The sequence below is a fragment of the Miscanthus floridulus genome, chromosome 9 (assembly GCF_019320115.1).
Source record: "Miscanthus floridulus cultivar M001 chromosome 9, ASM1932011v1, whole genome shotgun sequence".
Classification (NCBI taxonomy): Eukaryota; Viridiplantae; Streptophyta; class Magnoliopsida; order Poales; family Poaceae; genus Miscanthus; species Miscanthus floridulus.
The window spans coordinates 99,809,680-99,833,565 of NC_089588.1; the positions used below are offsets into that span (position 1 = coordinate 99,809,680).

A 23,886-nucleotide genomic window follows, 5' to 3' on the forward strand; every position below is an offset into this window, starting at 1 on the left:
GGGCGCGGCGGTGGAGCGGCCAAGGGCAGCGGCGACGGCGCGGGCTGGGGAGGCTTGGGCGAGAAAGGAAGAGGAAGAGACGTGGGCCGGTAGATATTTCCGAGCTCGGCGCCAGTCACTATGGCGCCGAGCTCGGCGCCAAGATCTGCGGCGCCGAGCTCGGCGCCAGTCACTCTGGCGTCGAGCCCCCTGGCAGTCCACCCCACCGTGCCCGCCAGCTCGGCGCCAGTGACGGTGGTGCCAAGCTCGGCGCCAGTCACTCTGGCGCCGAGCCAAGGGTCCATTTCCTGAATTCTTTCCGCCAGGGGTCTATTTGTGAGAAACTTTCAAAAAAGGGCCAAGTAGTAAAAAATTCGGCCGGCCGGATTAGAGCTTTGGAGTCCAGTAGCTTGGCTCGTCATGTCCGACCCCGACGCCTTGTGCTTCATTGAGTCAGTATGGACAGGACGACTATCGCCCGACCTCTGGCCCGAGGCCTGTGTCTAGACACCCACGCTGCACTCCGTTTTCCACGCTCGCACCAGCACTCCAAGCCCGTGCTCGCACCAGCACGGCCCCTGTGCCGAGGTTTCACGCGCCCATGCGCGGCCCATGCCTCCCACGCCGACAGACCGCGCCCGGGGACCGCTCATTGCCCCCTCCGTCTCTCACGCGCATTGTAAGATATGCAATACCCGGTCTAGTTTTGAAACATTCAGATGCAACATTTACAAAACATACGTCTGAAAAACAAATGAAACACTAGAAATATGCGTATGAAATACTTGCAAAAACACATAAAAAACACTTGAAACCATTGCAAACATACGTAATATGTGGATAAAACACTTGCAACCAATATGTGAAACATTTGCAACATCCAGATAAACACACTTGGAACATACGTCTGAAAAAAACAGATAAAACGTTAGGAATATAAGCTTGCAACATATGTGTACCACCATATGCAGCATCCCGATCTACTTTTGCAACATCCATATGAAACACTTGCAGCATACCGATGAAACATCTGAAACACTTGAAATATATGCTTGCAACATCCGTTTTTCACCCTTCTTCGGGACGACGCAGAGCAGAGTGGAGAATGGCCAGTTCCGGCCAGCCGTCGGCCGAGGATGGTCGTATGGCCTGGCAGCTGCCAGCTGCGCTTGCGCCTGGCTTGGGCCCGACCAGCGACAGCCCCTTTTCCCGGCCGCCTGGCCACACACTGTAGCCGGAAGAAGCTACAGATCTTGGCAAGGTCAGATAGGATGCCTGTGAGGAGTGAGGGGCCAGTGGCGCAGCGGCGGGGTGCGGGGACGGGTTGCGGCATGCGTTGTGGCGGTCCGTCAGGGTGGGCGGCTAGGAGTCGGTGGGGGCTGGATTGAGGAGCAGGTGCAGGAAGCAGCACACGTGCTCTCGTATAAGCAGGTAGCGGCTTTGTTTCCCATCTAGAGGAAGAAGAGGTGCTGACGTTGGAGCCTGCGTGTAAGAGAGAGGGAGGTAATAAGTGGGGTGGGCCAATTGGGTTGCTGGCTCTTTGGCCCAGGTAGAGAGAGCGAGCCCGTCCGTCCGGGAGTCATGGGGCGGACGTCCGTGACATATCATTATCGTTGTTCTTGCTGCTCCTCTATGCACTCGCCTGGCTTATCATGTCCCTTTCAAGACTTCTTGTTTTAGTAGCTCTTTTTTTTTTGCAAATTACACAAGTACAGACGCAGACACTCAACACGCACGTGCACTCACCCCTATGAACACACGTACGTAAAGCATGTATAATAACTTTCATGAACATATAAAGGTTCACCTGTTTTTGTTCAGAATCTGTGCAGTTGATCCTAGCCCTGCAAATCCGTTAGGACGAAACCTCCTAATCCCAATACCCGACGTGCTTCCATACAGGAATTTTGTCGAAATTATTGGTTTTGCTAATTTCGTGTATGTCGGGTAAAACTTGAATTATCGAGTACCTGGAATTTCGGGCAATGCTTTTTCAAGGCCAAAGTCGAGTAGCAATTTCTAATAACCAAAGTTCCAATTACCCAAATTACCCAATCCGAAATTTTGGGTTGCCCCAATGGCCAACCCTAATTGTACTGTAAAGGCAAAGATATATTAAGCTTGTTGTGTTGCGTTTCAGAGCCATTTGTTCTCTCAAAACCTAAGTTGTGATCCATTCATCTAAGAAGGATCCAAAGCAAAAGCAGTTAGTACATCGGTTAATTTGAGCCCTGTTGTGAGCACTGGGCAAAGATTCTTTACCAAGATGTAATATGTTCATGTCGGCCCCATACAAAATATGGCAATAATATCCTGCAGTTCTTCCAATGTTTCGGCCCCATACAACCCTGGAACGCATGCACATTAGTACGTACAAAATCCCATTCTATATTTTATCGCCATTTGACGATCTGCACGATCCTGAAAATGGTACTATACTTGCTCGCAGATCATCATATTCCGGCTGCTGGCAACCAGCAGTTAATTATGACTGATAAAGGGGCAAAAGAATCTTGATTCGTTACTGATAGTTTGGAGTATTGTCCTGGCTGTCTTCAGATTGTTGCTGGTTTTCTATACATTGCCAGCTTGTTTAATTAGTTATAAAACTTCGGCGGCAGTATGTCATCAGTATGGCGTGCACAATATCTTAATGGTTCATGCATGATTAAGCTCGTGTATGGTCTTTAATCTAAAAATGTCTCAGCTGTCTCTTCCTTGGAAAAAAAGAGCTTGTCAATCATCCATGGGTAATGTTCTAAAAAACGTTTTTTTTCTACTTTATCCTTTTGAGAGAGGGGAATACGGCGCCATAGAGGCAATCTCTAATCAGTGGCTCCATTAGCAGAGGAGCTTCACAGCTTGTAGCTCACATGCTGGGGTTCTCACACTTGGTGTGCAACATGCACTACCGGACTCCCGGCCTTTGCCGAGAGCCCGAAGCTCTCGGCAAAGACGAGTTGACGCTTGGCAAACTATTTGCCGAGAGCAGCTCTCGGCAAAGAGCCGTCGGCAAAACATCTACCGGCAAAGGATTCTTTACCGAGAGCCCCTCTCGGCAAAATATTTACCGAGAGTAATGGCAAGGCTCTCGGCAAACTCTAGCTCTCGGCAAACTGGCGCGCCCTAGTAACGGCCAAACGACCGCTAACGGTGTGACAGCTTCTTTGCCGAGAGCGACCGTCGGCAAAGAACTTCTTTTCCGAGAGCGACCGTCGGCAAAGAATTGTAAAAAAAAAGATTTGCGGCCGAGGTGGTTTTCAAAAAAAAAAAAGGTTTGCCGAGAGCCGACCACCAAGCTCTCGAGCTAGGCTCTCGGCAAAGAGGCAGATTTGCCGAGAGCCCTACTCTCGGCAAAGAGTCCAGAGAGCATTTTTTTATTTTTGTTTATATTTCCAGCTTCAACAACACATATTTCACAAATATAACACATCATCCACATCACATATATCACAAATATGTCATCCACATCACATGTCTCACATTATAATCCATCTAAACATCTCAAATCCAACAACACATGTCCATCTCAAAGTGCTAAGTTCATCTCACACAAGTTCATGTCACAAAGTGCTAATACATGATGAAGAACAACAGGCTCACCCCCAAGGCTCCCACCCTCCCGACGGCGGTTGCTGCTGTGGCGGAAGGTGTGGATACGGCTGGTACCCCGACCCTCCCAACGGCTGCTGATGTGGCGGAAGTTGTGGATACGGTTGGTGCCACGACCCTCTCTACGCGGTGCGGGCAGACCTGGGGACACCGGGGTACTCCGACTCGGCTCCTGCAAAAAGAAAGAAAGAAGCAAAATAACGTCAACTCAAAAATTCGGCAGCATCTCCCCTGAACGGTGAGGTTTCCAAACCTGAAAGAAAACCACGGCACGATGGCCGACAACCACATATATATCAAGGAACCACATGCAGCTTAATTATCAACTACTACTACTCTAACTACTACAACTACTACTACACTAACTACTACTACCACTACTAATACCACTACTACAACTACTAACTACTACTAATACCACTACTAATACCACTACAACAACTACTAACTACTACTAACACTACTACAACTACTACTCTAACTAATGCAACTACTACTACACTAACTACTACTACCACTACTACAACTACTAACTACTACTACCACTACTACTACCACTACTACAACTACTAACTACTACTACTACAACTACTAACTACTGACTACTACTACTACCACTAGTACTACTTAGACTACTACTACAACTACTAACTACTACTACGACTAATACTACTTAGTTTACCTTGTTCCTCTCCGTGGCGAGGGCGAGGGCGAGGGCGAGGCCGACGGCGAGGACGAGGCCGAGCGCGAGGCCGACGGTGAGGACGAGGCCGAGGGCGAGGACGAGGGCGAGTCAAGGCGCGCGCGAGGGCGAGTCAGGGCGCGGGCGAGGACGAGCCCGAGGGCAAGGACGAGGAGGGGCGCGGGTGAGGACGAGGGCGAGTCGGGGCGTGTGCGAGGGCGAGTCAGGGCGCGGGCGAGGACGAACCCGAGGTCGAGGACGAGGAGGGGCGCGCGCGCGGGGCGGGCGAGGAGGGGCGCGGCCGGCGCCGGGGCGTGGCGTGGCTGGGGCTGGGCGGGCTTGGACGGGCTGGTCGGCCGTGGAGGGCATGACCAGCGGGCGCGGCCGCCGTGGCGCGTGCGGCCGTGCGTGGCGGGGCTGGGGCGGACCGGCGGCCGCCGCTGGCGCGCGCGGGCGGACGTGGCGGGATGGCCGGGCTGCGGCGGCGGCGAGGCTCGGGCGGAGCAGCGGCGGCAACGCGCGCGGCCAGGCGTGGTGGGCTGGGGCGAGCCGGAGCGGGCTTGCGGGGCTGCGGCGGCGAGGGGGCTCGGGCGACGGCGAGGCTCGCGGCGGCGGCACACCGAGCTGGGCGGCGCTCCTCGCGGCGGCGGCTGTGTGAGTGTGTGCGTGAAGAGTGAGAGAGATAAGGCGCCGAAACGGTTAAGTGTCTAAATCCACTTTGCCGAGAGCCAGATCTGGGAGGCTCTCGGTAAACCTTCCCCCTTTGCCGAGAGCCCCCAGATCTGGCTCTCGGTAAAGTTATTTTTTTTCAAATTTCGTTCGAATTTTTTAACTAGCTAACTGCACAAAAAAATATTAAAAAAATAAAAAATATTATTTGCGGAGAGTAGCTCTCGGCAAACTGAACAAAAAATGATATTTCTAAACAAAAAATTAAATCTTTCCCGAGAGCAGCTCTCGGCAAACCTCTTCGCCGAGAGCTAGCTCTCGACAAACCATTGATCCAGGCCAGGTAAAAAAAAAAGAAATATGCGCCGAGAGCGGGCCCAGTTGCTCTCGGCAAAGAGCCTTTGCCGAGAGCAATCCCCTAAAGCTCTCGGCAAATAATATCCAAAAAAAATTAATAAACAGCAAACGGCTCCGGAAAAATACGAAATTTTGCCGTGTTACAACTTATGCTCTCTAATGGCTATACAAAAAGTTTGGAACTCCAAAACTAATTCGACCGTGACATTGTTTGAAAATCCTAATGGATCCTTCTCAACTTTATGAAACTTATTCGGAGATGTCTCAGATTGTAAGAATCATACGCAACCACTTGTGCGAAACATTTTCAATTTTTTACCACAGCCTCCAAGTGTGATACCATGACTTCATTGCAAATATCATAATTTTCCGACTTCGTTTCCTTTTTTAAGAATTTTTAAATCGTTGGGCGACATATGTTCGTGGTCTTCGATTCGTAAAATAAAAGGTGAAAAAAAACGTCAACAAGATGTTATTTGCCCTCAATAATGCATAAATAGCATGAATATCATTTTCTACTTAATTTTTTCCCGTGTTGAAATGAATCGCTGTTCAAATTTTAATCGATTAAAAAAACTCCTTGAAATGCAATTAATTAATTATATATAGCAAATAATTACAAAAATACACAAAATTTTAATATTGAGTACAACCTGTAGTATGTCTATAGAGAAAAAAGTTTGGAGCATATGAAAGAAAAAATAATTTAATTGGAGAGAGTTAGGAGAAGAGAAACACATGCACATGAAATATAGAAACCATATTTGCCGAGAGCCTGTGAGGGGCTCTCGGTAAATATTTGCCGAGAGCGGCGCTCGGCAAAGAGTTTTGCCGAGAGCAGTAACGGAGGGGCTCTCGGCAAAGCGGTGACGCCGTCAGGGCAGGTCACGGCTATGGGCCCGCGGCAATGTTTTGCCGAGAGCCTGATTTTGCCGAGAGCGCGGCCTACGGCAAAGGACCGTTTTGCCGACGGGCATTTTTTGCCGAGCGCGGCTCTCGGCAAAACGGCCCACTTCGCCGAGAGCTGTTGCTTGCCGAGATGCAGGCCCACGGCAATCCTGTCACTTGCCGACGGCCGGTGTTTGCCGAGAGCCGCGCTCGGCAAACGTTTTCTTTGCCGAGAGCCCGCGTTTTTGCTCTCGGCAAAAATCTCGGATCTCGGCAAAGGACGTTTTTCCGGTAGTGATGTTCAGCAGTTAATTCTTAAAAGTTAGAACCTGATAATCTAGTTATGCATAGCAGCCGTCGGATCTAGCTAGACACATACTTGCACCGTGCAAAGAATAACGTAGAAGATCGTATAGAACCTTAGATGATCCGCTTGAAGTAATTACGCTGAGAGAACAAGATTTTAATTGTAAAAAATTACAATTGACTGTCCCATCTCTTATTGTTAAACATACTGAACATAGTATAACAAGGTTTTAATTTGGCCTAAGCATGATCACTAACTCAACCCTACAGAAATTAGATATTAGGTACTCACCGGTTTTGAGATGCCATCTATATATGTCTTTGTACTCGATGTAGAAGTGACGTAGATGAAGCAAATCCTTAGTCTTACCAAATTGGAGCTTGACCCCCTCTGGTTGGTGAAGAACACAAAGTAGATCTATAGTAGGAGCACCTAGACATGGATATCGTGCTTCCAAGACCCTTTTGTGCCTAATAGATCGCTTCTAGGTTGATGTATCCAGGTAACTAGTTTGGGGTGAGCTCCCTCTTATTCATAGCACTGTGGGTCTAGGACCCATGCCAAAAAGGAGTTAGAGTTGCCGCCGATCACAACAGTGACTTACCTAATATATATATTAGGCAATATTTTTGGTGGATTCATTACTTGTGTGCCAAGTTAACATGTTCCAAGATAAGACACCCTCGTTTAGCTAATGATGATACTCATTAGTTTTTTATTCGGTTGCTCTCTCTTTGTGGGCCTTTCTAATTTTTTTTATCCAAGTTATAAATTGCGATAATGATAGGCCACGGTCGTCCGTCCGTGACTTCTGTCCGGACGCGGCTCCGCACCAGAGTCGACTGGCCCGGCCTTCCCATCTCCTATATTGCATATGTATGCTTCAAGTGTTTTAGGCGTTTCAGATGTATGTTGTAATTGTTTTATCTTGATATTGTAAAAGTAGATCGAGGGATGTTGCACATGTTGTATAAGTTGCAAGTTTTTCAGAGGCATGTTGCAAGCGTTTATTCAAAATATTTCATCTGTTTCCAGACGTATGTTGCAATCGTTTTTGATCTGGATATTGCATATGTTGCAACAGTATATTCCAAATGTTTCCGTTGTTTCAGTCTTATATGCTGCAGTAAGTGGTTTCATGTTGCAAGCTGCAAGTGTTTTATTTTGGATGTTTCATGTGTTTCACAAAGATGTTGCAAGAGCATGTTCTAAATGCTTCATCTATTTTCAATCTTATGTTGCATTCATGTTGCAAGTGTTTTATGTTGTTCGGCTAGGGGTGAGCCGGGGGTCGGTGGACAGGGCACGCTGCGCGCCGGTAGGCCGATGGAATGGGGTGCTGGGGGCCGGTGGACAGAGGTGCTGGGGGCCGGTGGACAGAGGTGCTGGGTGCTAGCAGACGGGGGTGCTGTAGGTCTAGGCGTGTTGGGGGTGTGCTCGTCCTTAACCGCTCCACCCGGCTCCCTGTGGGTCGCTTGCGGAGAGTCGGAGAGAGAGAGAGGAGGTGGTCAGAGGAAGGCACTCGTGCAGTGGCGGATCCAAAGGGGGGGCTTGGGGGGCTCCAGCCCCCCCTAATGTCTTGATTTCAAGCCTAATCACTGTAGCAAAAGCTTGATTTCACCATTAAATCTTCATGCAAATCAACATCTTCATTGTTTTAGCCCCCCCTTATCCCGCATCGTGCATCCGCCACTGCACTCGTGGTTGGGGCAAAGACGGACAGGGGCGGGCTGCGCGGCCGTTTGGACGCGCGCGTCCGCGCTAGCCACGACCTGTAAATTGTGAATAGAGTAAGAGGGCTTCCTACCCTGCTACCACTTGCGTACATTTTATTCCCACGAGGATAAAATGGTAGATAATTGCTATCCAGACATCGTGATTGCCAGATAAGTATGTCAAGCAGCTATCAGCTCTTATAAATAAATCTTTTTAAGTTTCAAAGCCGCCTCATTTCATATGCATGACACAAGTCATCAACTCCGAGTCTCCCTCCCACACTGATCAGTTAGACAAACGTCACTGGACCCATGGCGGTGCCACAACCTCGAGCGGCCCTCACTATCCACCACCTCCGCCGCCACCTCGTCCTCATCGTGTTCACCGTGGCTGCCGCGGCAACACGAGGCGCTAGCACGCACACAACAGCGGCATCATCCGCACCGAGCGCAGCGACCGAGAGTCCATCGCCGGCGGCGGCGTCCTTCCTCCGCGCACGCTGCGCCACCACGCTGTACCCGGCGCTCTGCTACGACTCCCTCCTCCCATACGCATCCGAGGTCCAGGAAAACCCCGCCCGTCTCGCGCGCGTCGCCGCCGACGTCGCGGCGGCGCGCCTCCGCGCCCTCTCCGCCCGCGTCAAGGACATCCTCCGGCATGGCGGCGGCGGCGCTGAGACGTCACCGGCAGAGGGAGAGGGAGGCGGTGGGCGGCCAAGCGAGATCGCCGCACTGCGTGACTGCGCGAGCACGATCTCCGCCGCGGCGAGCCTCGCGAGGCAGTCGTCGGCCGAGCTCACCAAGCTGGAGCCGGACGCCGCCGCCGGCACGACGTCGTCGTCGTCGTCCGTGGCAGGAGGTGGGATGAGCAGCAGCAGGCAGGCCAGGTGGGAGGTGTCCAACGCCAAGACGTGGCTCAGCGCCGCTATGGCCAACGAGGGGACGTGCGCCGATGGATTGGTGGAAGCTGGCGCTGCCGCGGCTTCTTCGTCCTCGGGGAAGGAGGTCACCGCCGGCGTGGCGGCCGTGAAGCAGTACACCAGCAACGCCCTCGCGCTCGTCAATGGCATACCAGTGTGAAAGTGTGTAGTGAAGCGTGGGCAATTACTGGTGCCTGTGATAGTGTGGCTTGTGAGTGTTATGAACTTGCCAAGCTGTACAGTGGGGAACGTGGAGTGAATTGGAATTTTCGAAGAAATGTCGAAAATTATTGCCAAGTTGTACAATTGGGAACATGGAGTTGATCAGGATTTTCGAAGAAATGCAAAAAATAATTGCATTATTATTCTTGGTTAGTGACCCCCTGACCAAACCTGAAGTAAAACACCGAGCTTAGGGCGTGTACGGCCAAAACATGTCACATTTTCACATTTTCCTCCGGGAAGGAGGTTATACAACACTCAAAATTTTGTTGCAAAAAACTGCTTGGGAAGTCAAAGAACAAAAAACTGCGTGGGAAGTCAAAGAACAATACCAAATTTAGCGTAGACATCCGTGCATGCTTTCCAGTTTCCGAGGAATTCGAGTACGAACCGGCGTGTAACAAGATCCTGTAACTCACACATGGGTTTCTTCTTGTAAGATGTAACAGTTTGTTTGATGCCGTGTTGTTGATTTGGGCAGCAGCCACCCTGTTGTCCAACGGTAGTTTTGTCTCGTAACGCAGAGATCGCAGATCTCACCTGAGCTCCTAAAAAGTAGGAAAAGGCCATAGGTGTTATAGAGAGGTACAAAAATAACGAGATTGCTATAGAGCACACATGTGTTTCTCCTCCTCCGGGCATATAATTTTTTTTGTGTCTCTGCCTTGTGGGGTCATCTTGTCGGCGCCGCCCACTGTGGTGTAGTGACTTCACTGTTTTGAATTGGGAATCGCGCTGTTTCATTTCCCACTGCCCACCACTCAGTCTTCTTCGCCAGTTCGCTTAGTCTTCCCCATGCGCCCCCGAGGCGATCTGAGAGGCGATTTTGGATCTAGAGGTTGTGCTCCGGCGAACTCGTTCTTCTTCGTCGCGGACTCCTGCCAAAGGTGCGTATTCGATTCCGTTTCGTAGTGGTGGTGTAGATTTCGTTGTTGTGTGCTGTGTTGAGGGAAGGGGAGAGGTGTTCTTCCGCGTCGATTGTCTCGCTGTCGGGGCGATTTAAGAGGCGACCTTTGTGCTCCGCCCCTCGACGTTTCTATGTGCCGCATCCCTCTCATTGATTCCGTTCCGATTTGGTTTGGATTTGGGTTTTTTTGGGTTGTGGGTGTCAATTTGGTTGCGGCAGTGGATGTGGTTGAGGATTAGGTTGCAGCCCAATCCTCTCCGCATCGCGCGGTGGCGCTGGCAGTTTCCTCGTCGCTGCTTTGCTTTTGCGCCGCGCGTAGGCGGTGGGTGGGGCGGAGGTTGTCGGGGCAGGCAGCGGGTGTGGCCGATGTTGTTCGCAGCAGGCAATGGGTGGGGCGGAGTTGTGGGTGGGGGCGCTTTCCTTGCGCTTCGCTTCCCATTGTGCCGTGGTGCCACTTGCAGGCGGTGGGTGGGGCGAAGCTTCTTCGGCCTACATTCCGGCGAGCTGTGGGTGAGGTTGTCCTCCTTTTCATGTTGGTCAGGTGCTTGTGTCTGTATCTTGTTTTGATGCGTTGCTTGTTCTTCTGCTAGATCTCGTTTTGGTTGTTTTTAGGTATCGTTTATTGAGGACCACATTTGCTATCAGTGTTACCACGGTTTGTCTTTCTGTGTTGCTCTGAAATGTCTGAAAAATTCTTCAGAAACTATAACATTGCTGCTCCATGTATGTTTCGGTAATCTAGTTCAGAGTAGTTGTTTGCAGAGCTTCACTTTTTGAGATGATTCAGAAGACAGTTGTCATTATTTGTTTCGTTGCTATGAAGGTTGAGGCAGGGCAGCAGGCTATTTGGTCAAAATGGAATTAGAATTGGTCAGGCAACTCTTAATTGATTAGAGTGGAGATTAGAGTGTTGGAGTATGTTAAGTGTAGTGTGAACACTATCTACATTTTATGTGTTGCTTCATAAATACTATAGATTGGAGTGATTTTGGTTTTTGTGTCTTGGTGCAATATCATTTTTTCAATCTACAGTTTGGTTGGACTAATTTTATCCTTCTAATTGATAGTTTCATTGCTATCTGGATAGTAGGAGCTCATATCTTTGAACTGTGTTGCATATACTGTACAATAAAGCTATGTTTAGTATGCATCTCTTCATTGCACATTTACTAGTAGTAAATTGCACAGTTTTATTTCTGCAATTTTGTTGTTTAACATGTGCAATATCTGGCACTTATATATATATATATATATATATATATATATATATATATATATATATATATATATATATATATATATATATATATATATTCCCTCTAACTTGGTTAAGTGCTTATTTGCTCCTGTCCTACCCAAGGCGATTTCATTGGCGATGCCTCGATTGGTTCGGAAAACTCGCGCTGCCCCGTCGTGCGCTGTTGAAGGTGTGTACTTGATCCCTTTTCGATCTGTATTTGTGCTGTTTAGTTTTTTTACTGCTCTGAAATGCCTGAAACATTATTCAGAAACTAAAATTGTGAATATGAGGACATGGCGTCTGCTTGCTCTCTCTGATCTCCTAGCAGCAGTGTTCTTCACTGAGCATTCATTTCTATGTTCCAGTTGGTCTGAGTTTGTCTTTTTGTGTTTAGTAATCTATGAATTGGTATGAATTTAATTGTGAATATGTTGTTGCTTCAGCAGTCCCTCATAATTTTTTTTGAGCTGCACAATTTTCTTCACCTGCATCTCATTATTATAGTGAGGTTGGAGTGGAGTCATCCAATGAGCTTGCATCTTTTTTTTTCAAACACTATATGATTGACCTTTATTATTTTTTGTTTTATAGCAATGGATGATGTCGAGTTGCCTTCTGATGATGAATCTGCAAATGGTCAAAGTGAAGAAGAGTATGATATCAACTCTGGCGAAGATAACAACTATGCTTCTCTTGATATGGGCAAGGTAATAAGTTTTCTTGATTTTTTGTTGTTTATGTAGTTGTGTATTATAAAATGATATATCTTGTTCCCTTTTCAGGATCCAAATTTGTCGGAGGATAATGTTGATCCTGTTGATCTTGTGAATGCTTTCGAGCAAATAAAAGGAGTATGTTTTGAAACTTTTTTGTGCATACCAACTGTATATGTTCTTATTGTTGTGTGCATATCAAGTGTATGTGTTCTTATTCTTGTGTAGGAGTTTTTACTTTTGATCAATGTCAGCTATTGTTTGTTAAAATAATTTAAGAGATGGAAGTAGGCCATGTATCAGCTAGTTCAGTCATGACTTGCCACTAGTTTTTTTGAGGCTACTACTAGTATTTAATGAGTGACGCCTTCATCTTTGTCAAAATATACAAATCTTCTTGAGTCAATTAATATATAATGATTTCTGAAGAATTAATGCTAGTCCTATGCTACTCTGTTACTTTCTCTGTGTCTTGTGCATCTGCTTAACGTATCATTTATCCAGTTGTTAATTTACTCCAATCAGTCCATGGCACTTTTTTTATGAACTAACTAACTAATCAGCATCAACAGCGGCATTAGTAAGATGCATGGACTATTATCTGTTTACTTGTGCATTGCTGTTTGTATTGAATTTTTAACTCTTTTTGTATATTGTTATTTTCAGTTTGGTTAGTATCTTAAGAAGAAAAAGAAGTCATAACGCTCTAGAGATCAGAGGCATACTGGAAAGGTAAATTCAGTAGCAAGTGCCTTTTTTGACACCATGTTTAATGAATTAATTTTTTTTGTAACTAGAAACTTTTTTTCCATCGGATTTTAGAATATTAGAAATGATAAAGCCAGTGCCAAAGGAAAAAAACTGTAGGTGATAGTCCATCAACTTCAGCAAGAAGTAGGTGTAATGGCAAGTATTTCGGAGACATAGTAAGAGAGTTGGATGAGTCGAAAAAGAAGATTATCAGAGATCATGGGTTTGGGATCTTGCTTGAATATGATGGTTGCTATGCACCTAAAGCATTTGCGCAATGGCTCGCCAATCAAGCTGATTTAAACTGTGGTGATATAGTTATTGGAGGGAAAATCATCCCTTTTTCTGCATAGTTAGTCTACCTGTTCTTAGGGATCCCGATTGGTGGTGAAGACATCAACTAGCATTATGATGATTCTGCAAAGTCCAGATTCCTTAAAGAAATCAAAGGGACTTCTCTTCCTGTCACAAAGACCTTTAGTGACAAGTTGTTACATGGGAATTTGTCCGATGATGATGTCTTCCGGTACTTCATGGTTGTTGCTTTGTCCAGTTTCCTCTGCCCAAATTCAAGTACTCTTCGTAGCCCCAAGTACTTAGGAGCTTTGATTGATGTGAAAAGTGTGAAAGATTGGGACTGGTCGAAGTTTGTTTTTGAATGGTTGTGGTCATCAATTTTGACCTACAGGAAAAAGAAAAGACAAACAATTAGTGACTGTTGATACTTCTTTGCAGTAAGTCTTGTCCCATTCCTCTTTTCTTTCCAACTCATTCCTTTGTCTTGTACATGTATTTTATTTACTGATGTATTTGTAACTTGTTTATAGGCTTATTATCTAGATTTTGTTAACTTTAGATCTCGTAAGCCTATCCCCCAAAATTTGCCAAGAATTCTTTGTTGGAAATGTTTGATGATCAAAGATTACTCTTCATATGATTGTGTTTCTGGTGATAAGTATGGAAAGCGTCCGATAAGTGTTTGAGGTCTTATGAGTGTTTTTTGTTGTTTTTGGTCATCTTCAGCTTACTGAGTCCCTCGCTGACTGTAATATATGTTTTTTGTAGGTGAAATCTATTGAAGAAACATGTTATACTGAATCATTGTTACCGGATGATGCTTGTGCTTCTTTTAGGAAGTCTCTGGATACTGATTGCTATTTCCTTTCTCCATAAGTAGGTGCCTTGTTCAGTATGTTGATGAGCATTCCCTAACTTGCTTTTTTTTCTTACTAAATCTATGTTTAGTTGCTGATTCTTTTTGTATTGGGTGTTGGGTTACATGATTGAGATGGGTACTATGAATTTGATAGGATAAAGATGCTCTATGTGATATTTTCCAAGAGCATCACGTAGCAAATGGTTTTAGGAGCCCTGACAAACTTGTCATCTCAATGTTCAAGGAAATGTACGAGCGCCATGGTCGTGGAGTTCGTGATGATCCAACGCCTGGGAACTCTGATGGAAGAATTCCTTCTACAGCTAATGTTAGTGAGGAAGATCTCAACCAATGTTTGATGATCATGCAACCCCAATGCGTGATGAAGATTATGAACCAATGAGTCAAGGAGCTGGAATTCAATGTCTGCTGGTTCAACTACTAATATTGTGGGAGATGTGGCTCCCACAATGCCTACTGCTACTACAGTCAATGAGCAGGTTGTGGATCCCATAATCCCTGGTCCTACTAATATTGTTGATGACAAAGTTTCTGTGACTGAGAGAGTTGATTCACATGGTACATATAATGGTTCTGCTAGTGAGAATTGTGCGGTTTCATAGGCAACTGAAGTTATTCCTTCCAATAACTCATCAGTTGAAGGTATGTGAAGTGTTCTGTAACATTGTTTCAGCACAGCATTGAGTTTTCTATGTTTCTGTTGATCATACTCTTATGATTGTATTTATGGTGTAGATTCAGGCACAAGGAAGAGAAAGAGGAGAAACATTGCATCACAATCTCTCAGGACCGATGGTGTAGCTTCTAGGACTTGACGTGGTCTGTCTCAATGTCTTGGCAAATCTCCTTTGAGCTGCAGAAAGGATGATGTTGCTCAGGTATATTGTGATTTGTGTTTGCCCATTCCAATTATTTTTTCTTGTCCTTCCATAGGAAAAATATGTATTGTGATTTGTGCTAAGACACATGTTGAGCTTTGTTAATTGTGATTTGTGCCATCACACATATCTTATTTGTCCTTGTCCTTCCATAGAAAAGAATTGTCTCTCGTGATTTGTGCTAATAAATCTTGAACTTTTTTACTTGTTTTTTGTGCCAATACACTCCTATGATTTTTCCTTATGTATTCAAATTTTTGTTATGGAAATGGCCGGTGGACCGAGGAGGAATCGGCTATCCTTGTGCCAGGTGACATCATCAGTGTGAAGCTTGGGGATATCATTCCAGCTGACGCTCGTCTGCTTTGAAGGGGATCCACTGAAAATCAATCAGGTAATGCAAATTGAAGCTGCTCCTCTCTATGTGAATTGGGTTGATGTTAAATTGAAGTTGGCCATTTCTAGAAGGCAAGCTTCTAATCCTGCTTTATAGACTTGCTTACGTTTTTCATTGGCAAATTTATGACGTGAGGAAGTAATGCAATATGACCTCTCTAGTTTTGTTCTTCGCTGTTAAATGTTTAAGGCTGGAGTAGGAAGTAATGCAATTGATATCACTGAACACGAAAAAAGTTTTTTGTATGAGTTAATAGTCATTCATGCATCCAGTGGTCGTGGTTAACTTTATATAATAGTCACCAACATGTGTATCATCCCCCTTTTTACTTGTGATTTGTGCTAGCACACTGTTTGAACACACATATGTTTTCTGTGCTGTCTCTGCTGCTTTACTTTAATTTAGTAAGCTGTAGGTTTAGTAAAATCTGCTGTTGATCAAAACCAGACAAATAAAACATTTGTTTACACAATTGCAATTACCAACAATGTAATTTGTAGCTACAGGGCACTGTAATTTTAGTTTTTAGCATATGTAATTGTAGTTCTAGGCATAATTTAATTTAAGATTGTAACATCCTATTCATTAAACAAATTACATAAATTAATTGGCCACTAAATTTGATTGCATCCCTCCTTCTTATTGATAAATTTCGCTTTCCATCTATTGATCATCTTTGATTACCATGTCCTCAGAGTTCTATTGCTTGGTGATCAATGCTACCATTTAATGTTTCCTTCCTCTTCTTTCTTTTTGGCTTCACCGGGGAGCCTACAAAATATTATTGGTTCACATAAATAAGAATTTTTGCATTTGGATTCAAATTCTATTTGTATGTACTGATATTCTATTTGTATGTCCAAAAATTTTTTACCTACACTGTCTGCGTCATTTGTTTTCTTTTTTTTCTTATTTTCTGCTTCCACCATCTTCTTCTTTATTTCTTCTATATGTGTCTTCATTCCGACAGGTTTAGGTGGCCTTCCCTTTATCTGAATTCTTTCCGGAACATCTATTTCAGTCTGTGGATCTCCAGTTTCTGCTGCTATAGTTTCTCCTTCTTTCCCTTGCTGGTCATTTTGTGCTTCACCTGTTTACTGAGCAGATAACATTCTATCTAAATTGATTTCCATCTTGTCAAATTCTGTCATAAGGTATTCCATGGCTTCCTCATTTTTTGATGCTTTTGAATTCAATATTGTTGACTTCCTAGATAATATGTTGAATCTCAACAATGAGCTTGTTGCAATTGTTTCTTCTTCTTTTCTTTTAACATGTACCTTCATATCCTTTTTCCTCCACTTGTCTAAGAAGTATTTCTCTAGAATTGTGCTGATTTCCTTTTCAATGACTATTTTCAGGATATGAGAGCAGAGTATCCTATCTTTGCTGAATTTTGCACATATGCAGGTAAATTATTCTTCACCTTCTGTTAGGTCAGTGTTTACTGTATATCTTCTGAACCTATGCACCTCATGAATCTGGTTACTTTTGTGCCACACCTCAAATGTTTTCTATCTTTGGTTTTCCTGTAGTTCAGCCTTGATGTTGCCTTCAGTTGAAGCTGGAACTTTTTGAATATGTTTCTGTTGTATAGCTGTTGTGCCTGCTGCTCTATTCTGTAGCCGAATATATATTCCTTTGGCCTTTTCTGCTTGCTATAGTTGTCCTCCAACTTTTCTGCTCGATTTATGGTATCAACAATCCGATTGTACTCTTTCAGAAAGCTAATGATACTATAAGTTGGCCCTACATTGTCCTTGAACCTCGCATTTGTTGCCTCACTTCTGGATGTGGTCTGTATGAAAGGGAAGAAGTCATTTTTGTAGTAGACCGGGATAAACCTTTTCCTCATTTCCCCCATTTTGGAAAAGTAGTTATTCCCTTGAAGGTTTCTTTCCTCAATCATTCTCTTCCAAAGTCGTTTAAATTCTTCCACTATTAGACTATTGTTCATTGTATCTTTGAAGTCTTCATATAGTCTTTCGTTTGCTGCAAACACCTTGATATTCTTATTGTAGCATTTGGTCTTTATGTGGAACAAGCAATTTCTCTGCTTTGTGTTTATGAAGACTTGTTCTATTGCTGATTTCATCGCCATGTCTTGGGCTATGATGATCGTTTGAGGGTGTTTTTCTCCCATTGCTTCAAGGAAAGTTTGAAATACCCACTTAAAAGTGTCCACTGTCTCATCATGCAGGAAAGCACATTCGAAAAGGCAACTTTGCCCATGTCCTGTGATTCCAACAAATGGTGCAAAAGGTAAGTTGTATCGGTTGGTCATATATGTCGTGTCAAAACTTACACATTCTCCAAAATCTACATAATATTTCATAGAAGAACAGTCTGTCCAGAACAAGTTTCTCACTCTCTTGTCCTCATCTAAATCAAACTTGTAACAGAAAGACGGATTCTCTGTTTGTTTCTTTTTGAAATAATCCAGTACTTGTGTCATATCTGATCCTTTAACTTATCTATTCAGCTTTGTCCTATAGTTGCTAATATCTTTCTTTTTCATCAGTAGAGCTGTAAGCCCCCCCCCCTCATATACGATAGAATAGAAACCATCTTCCTAGTCGGGATATTGTTATCGTTCAGAGTCTTGATAAGTCCTTTTTCCATTTCTGTCATATACTTGTGACTAGAAAATAGCTGATCCCTGTCTCCGGGGCATAGCTCATGATTATACTCCAAATCAAGAGTTTTAATCTTCCATACACCTCCTTCTTCTTTCACCATCATAACCCAAGGACAATCTGATTTCTACTAAACATTTGTTTTCCTTCTCCTTACCGGTTTCTTTCCAACATCCTTGTCTACTTCAGCTTTTTCTTGCTCTAAATACTTTGGTTCCTTTTCTTTTCCTTGATGATTGCATTTCATTGTCACTTTGACCACCTCATTATTTCTCTTCTTACTTTGAGTTCTTGTCGTATGTGTTATGGCAACTTGAAATCCAGCTAGGAGTGCATAGAAGTTGAAGAAATGGTGAGCATCATCCCTAGTCTTAAATTCCATCGATAGCTATGGGGTGTACTTGTTGTTGATTGGTGCATTGTTGCCTTCAGATGCTGCAACCTGCTCATTTTTTATGAATTGTTCAATCTCTTCCTCCGTCAGTTCCTGGCTGCCATTTACATGCTCATTATCATCTGTTATAGCTGATGTAATATCTGAACTTGTTGGTTCTGTTGCCACGATCCTCAAGTCATTTTCTCCCATTGTTGGTTGATCATCTTGATTTTCATGCCGCACCTGTAAATATATTAGCAGCAATCTTAGTTTCTAAGTAATGTCATTTATAATACAAATGATTTTTTTCATTGTGGACTGAAATAGTTGAAGAGATCATTTTTATGTACCTCATCAATGTCCATGTTATTGAATACATCAGTTTGCCAATGGTATTATTGAATTTCAAATCTATCATCATTAGCTATGCTTGTCGTTGCTCCATCATCATCAGCGACGATTGCCATTTCTCCATCCTGTTTTTGCAAAGATAAGTTTTACTTTGATGCCGGTATATATTTGTATTGCTTATAAATGTAATCAAATTGGCTCAGCTATTTGTATCTACCTCATATGATATTCTTGACTCTGATATTGACCAGTCAGTTTGTGGTCTAAAGATTCCATCCAGATCTTCAATGCTCATATTCTATTTTATTTGTTTGATAATGAGAATGGTTACCATTTATAATATAACACAACTAGTTTGACAAGCATATATAATATAGTTTTACCTCATTCCTGTCATTTGCAAGTATCATCCTTGTTAATGATCCTTGCATCTCTTCATGTCGCTGCACAATTTATAATGAAGCATTGAAATTACAGTCATGTTATGCTGAATTTACATTGCACATATGTGTGTAATTTGCATATGTCTGAATTGTAATTTTTGTATACTGATATTTATAAATTTTACATGCGTATTCCTGTCAGTCTGATTATCCTCCTGAGAGTTCATCATCTGTTCCAGCATAAGTTCAGTGTAGCCTCCCTTCATTGAAATATATTTTAGTCCAAAAACAACCTTTTTATCTTGGCTTTCCTAGGAGTAAGCAATGATTTTGCTCACCTTTTTGTATATGTAGAAACGGTCTGTGGAACAATTTGTGCCTCCAAATACTTGATATGGAGCTAACTGCACTGCCTTCATTGCTTCTGTACCATGTGAGTTCATTGATGTTGGATAATCATCAACACTGCTTGTTGTCATATACATACTATTCTGCTTCATAAAAAAAGAGAGCACCTGAGTACTTATTTTGCTTTTTATCAGATCTTCTTAATTTTTCATTGCATCTATGAAATGTGTTTTTTACCTCAAGTAATTGATCAAACTGGACTGGTGCTTGTATCAAATGCATTAGGGAACCAAACGAATGCTGCAGCAAAATGTAGAATTCAGTAGTTAACATATTTTCATTGTTTATGACTGCATTTTAAATTAGGAGTTATTTTACCTCATACATGTCCTTGGTGTTAACATAATTTTTGCATTATCCTTGCACTTTCTCAGAATTCTGAATCTGATATTGTGGCTCTGACATTTGCTCTTGTCTTGTACCTCTTCCTTTGTTCTTGTTCTGTTAAAACATTTAAAATTGTGTAAGATGTAATCTGCCGCTCATACAATCACCTATAAATAGTTAGAATCAGGGCTGTTAAAACATCGACTAGGGCTATTAAGTAGTTAGAATCAGCTATAAATAGAAAACATAGTTTGCCACATTCAGAGCTCACATCTGCTTCTTGCAGCTCATTGTAGTGTGTTTGGGCTGTTCTCACCCCCTTGGTTGCAACATCCAAAAATGCTTGTTTAATCAGTATACTTGCATTAGCAGCAAATACTAGTTGCACTATTTGAAATGTGCAATTTTTTTAGTATTCTGTATTTTTTGTTTCCTGAGTTTCTTAATTTGTGAATCTGTAATTCTGATTCCTAAATTTGGTTGCAGCAAATACTAGCAGTCTTGGATTACATCTTCATGAGGAAGTCGGTGTGCTTACCTTGGCTGTTGAGGTTAGTGGTTCCCCTTCAATCTGTTGGTTGCATGCCCCTTTCCTCTGCTTTGCTTGCCCCCACGCAGATGAGATCTTCATCTTTGATCTGCTGGTTGTTTTCTCCTTTTCCCTACTCTGCGTGGGGGATCTGATTTGATCTGCACGCAGTGCAGTGCTCTGCTTGCCCCCACATAGAGATCTGATCTCCACGCAGGGCAGAGGCTTCCCCCTGTTTGCTCTATTTGTTTCCCAAGTATATCGATTGCTGTTTTTGGGCTTATATGCTGGCATATCTTTAGTGGGCCTCTCTGTCTTCTTAGTTATTGGGCTCTGGGCTGACTTACTCTTTACTTGGATAGAAGACAACCACAAAAAACTTGGACAGAAGACAACAGCAAAAGACAAAAACAACAGAGTCGTGGGCCTTGTTTGGCTGATGGAATTTGTGTGTTACATTCTCCTAAAACACGTTTTTTCCCGTGTTTCAATTCGTGTGTTTCTTAGGCATCCAACAACCATGTACTAGCTAGTCAAAAAACACATGGTTTTTCCTGTGTTTGAATCTGTGTGTTTTACATACAGCCAACAATTATATATTGGCTTGTGCTAAAACACACGTTTATAGAGTAGACAGACTCTACAAATAAAGTATACGTAATACCAGGTCAGTGTTGTATCATCATTTGTTCTGTCCATGTGCCCAGTCCTGACAATTATATACTAGCAGATCATATTCTGCCTGCTGGCAATAAACAATTGATTAGGACTCGGCAAAAGGACAAGTTATCATATAATTTGTAACTTACACCCCTCCCTATATAAGTCTGTAAATTTATATCTACTATATCTATACTAATATTAAAGAGTAAAATTTTCTCTTAATTTTTTCATGGTCCATGGTACCCTCTCTCACTATCTGTGTGTCCCTTCACTTCACTCTCTAAAGCATAAAACTCGTAGGTGCTTTTTACTAAGAATAGTCCACTATACTACTACAGGTTACCCATCACCAAAGGTTCCAAACCCATCATCACCGCCAGGTTTGGCCCCTCGGTAGTGATTAGTGAAATTCATTGATGATAAGAAAGGTTATCACCGTTGGTTCGAACCAGTGGTGATGGAGTTTCGAGAAATTCCAAAAGTAGAGTTTTTTAGTGAAATTCATTGATGATAAGAATGGTTATCACCGTTGGTTCGAACCAGTGGTGATGGAGTTTCGAGAAATTCCAAAACTAGAGTTCAAAAAAATTCCAAAACCAGACCAAAAGATTTCTAATCCGAAGAGGTGTTATTTGAACCTGAGACTTACCCTCGTACGTAGCTCCCTTAACCACTCCAACCCAAAGTGAATGGTACTTAAAGTGCATATACATTTTCCTCGTAGGATTTTGAAATGAATATTTAGGACTCTAAACAAATTCAAATGGAAAAGTCATTAACTACAAAGTTGTAGTTTTTATCGAGATCTACAACTTTGGTTTTGGTTGTTTCGCCATCAGAGGTTGTTTCACAAATTTGAATTTCAAATTGTGAGAACTTAAAACATAACCACCACAAACGATTTCAAGTGAAAAAGTCATCAACTATAAAGTTGTAGTTCTCATCGAGATCTATAACTTTGGTTTTGGTCATTTTTCCATTCAAGATCGTTTGAAAATTTCGAGTTTTAAATTGTGAGAACTTCAAAAGCATCTGGCCCCTAATTTGTTTTTTTTTTTTGCTATTAATGATGACAAAAATCATTGTGACTAACACATGTTTTGCAGCGGCATTACTTTAGTCAGGTCACAATGATGATGACTGATGAGCAATCATGGTTTTCATGCTCCTATTTGATGGTATTTTCATTTCGGTTTTCAAAGGATGAACATGAAGATTAAGGATCGACTAGTTCTAAGTGTACGTGTTATTTATCATATATTGATTTTAGGATACTCTCTTAATAGAAGATACAATATGAGAGATTTAATTTGGTGGAGATGATCTAAGATTGTAAACCGAGGGCTCCTGCTGGAGCATTGCAAACTGCAGCTGATGCGCTGGAACGGAGCTAAATGTATCTTTTTGTTGAACCATGTCATTTAAACCAAAAGTATCTCTGTGTACTCAGATTTACATTGGATAGTATGGTGGTGCAATGTTAGCATCAATGCTTCGTGGATGGAGCGTCGGCCTACGTCGACCTCAATTGTGATATACAATCTAAACCTGTTACTTTGCGGCTCACTTTAACTTACTTTTTGCAACGGAATTAAATGAAAACAGGGTGATCAACTATAAATCTCTAAGTGTTAATGGTGACTGGGAATATATGGCAAAACTGTGAATATATGACGCACATGTCAGCTGATCATCTCATGAATATAAAATCAAATAATACTTTGATAAATAATTTATAAGTTCTTGAACCATGTTTCGTTGGTGATATTGAAGTAACAAAGTAATAATGTACTATATGTTAATTTTCTAGCATCTGAAAAGTTGTATCACATGAGAAAAGCCTACTCGATCAAATGTCAGCTGTGAAATTTTGTTACACGAACCTGTTTTACTTCATGTAAAATTCAAAGCATACAATACATAGTGCTATTGTGTTAGGTCATTTTACATGGAAGTCATAAATTCAGTAAACAGACTGTACAATTATATGTACACAATAAATAATTTTTTTCTTATTTTTAATACAATTATGACGTATAAGGATTTATTTGTTCCCGTTGCAACGCATGGGCACGTTTGTTAGTAAGATATAATTTGGCATGCCATGGTCTCCCAAACTACATTTTGACCATTCATTACTTTGTATTATATCGCTTATGATTGTTTGATATTAAATTTGATTACAAATCTAAATATCTATTTGTATTAAGTTTGTATTAAAATAGTTGAAAATTGTTGACTAAATTCTTAGTCAAATATAGTAAAGTTTGAATCTTGATATGCAATTACAGTATAAATATTTTAGAATATAAGTGTTGACCAAATTTTAATTTTGAATCTCAAGCTACATGCACGCTATATTATTATAGAAATAGAAAAAAGGCTAATAACATTTTAGTTAGATAAGGCGGAAGTATATATATGAGTTATGACCCGTTACAAAAGGCACTAGGCATTCTCTAGACGGTGACCCTTGCCTAGAGCATAGGCAAGCCTAGGCATGCCTAGGCGTTTCATATCCATGCATATTTATCTCTAAAAGTCTAAAAGAAAAGAAGAAACGAGAGATCAGTGGACCAAGAGTTATATTAGGAAGGCCCATAAAAGCAGCACAAGCCCAAATCTGATCAGCAAGCCTGATCCGATGATCCCTAACCTCACTTCACCTCTCACCTTATCCATTTGCTGCTCCCAGCTTGGCTGCACGACTCCAAGTTGCAACTGGACGCGCCGCCCGTTGCCCCCATCCCTGCCTCCTCCGCGCTTCTCGCTGCCCTAGGTCCCTGTCTTGTCCGCATAG

General features: G+C 42.8%; 3 protein-coding genes across 3 annotated transcripts; 2 read left to right on the forward strand and 1 right to left on the reverse strand.

Annotated features, from left to right (window-relative positions):
* The first annotated feature begins 3,559 nt into the window (after positions 1–3,559).
* On the forward strand, positions 3,560–4,984 carry LOC136480393 (uncharacterized). The gene is made up of 2 exons (XM_066477948.1): positions 3,560–3,629; positions 4,269–4,984. The coding sequence occupies exons 1-2, from the start codon at positions 3,560–3,562 to the stop codon at positions 4,982–4,984; spliced, it is 786 nt and encodes a 261-aa protein (XP_066334045.1).
* A 3,488-nt stretch (positions 4,985–8,472) lies between these two features.
* On the forward strand, positions 8,473–9,289 carry LOC136482464 (21 kDa protein-like). The gene has a single exon (XM_066479678.1). The coding sequence runs from the start codon at positions 8,522–8,524 to the stop codon at positions 9,287–9,289; it is 768 nt and encodes a 255-aa protein (XP_066335775.1). The 5' UTR covers positions 8,473–8,521.
* A 6,815-nt stretch (positions 9,290–16,104) lies between these two features.
* On the reverse strand, positions 16,105–17,514 carry LOC136480394 (protein FAR1-RELATED SEQUENCE 5-like). Its single transcript, XM_066477949.1, has 4 exons — positions 16,916–17,514; positions 16,694–16,802; positions 16,288–16,483; positions 16,105–16,184 (listed from the first exon to the last, which is right to left on the reverse strand). The coding sequence occupies exons 1-4, from the start codon at positions 17,512–17,514 to the stop codon at positions 16,105–16,107; spliced, it is 984 nt and encodes a 327-aa protein (XP_066334046.1).
* Between the last annotated feature and the right edge of the window lie 6,372 nt (positions 17,515–23,886).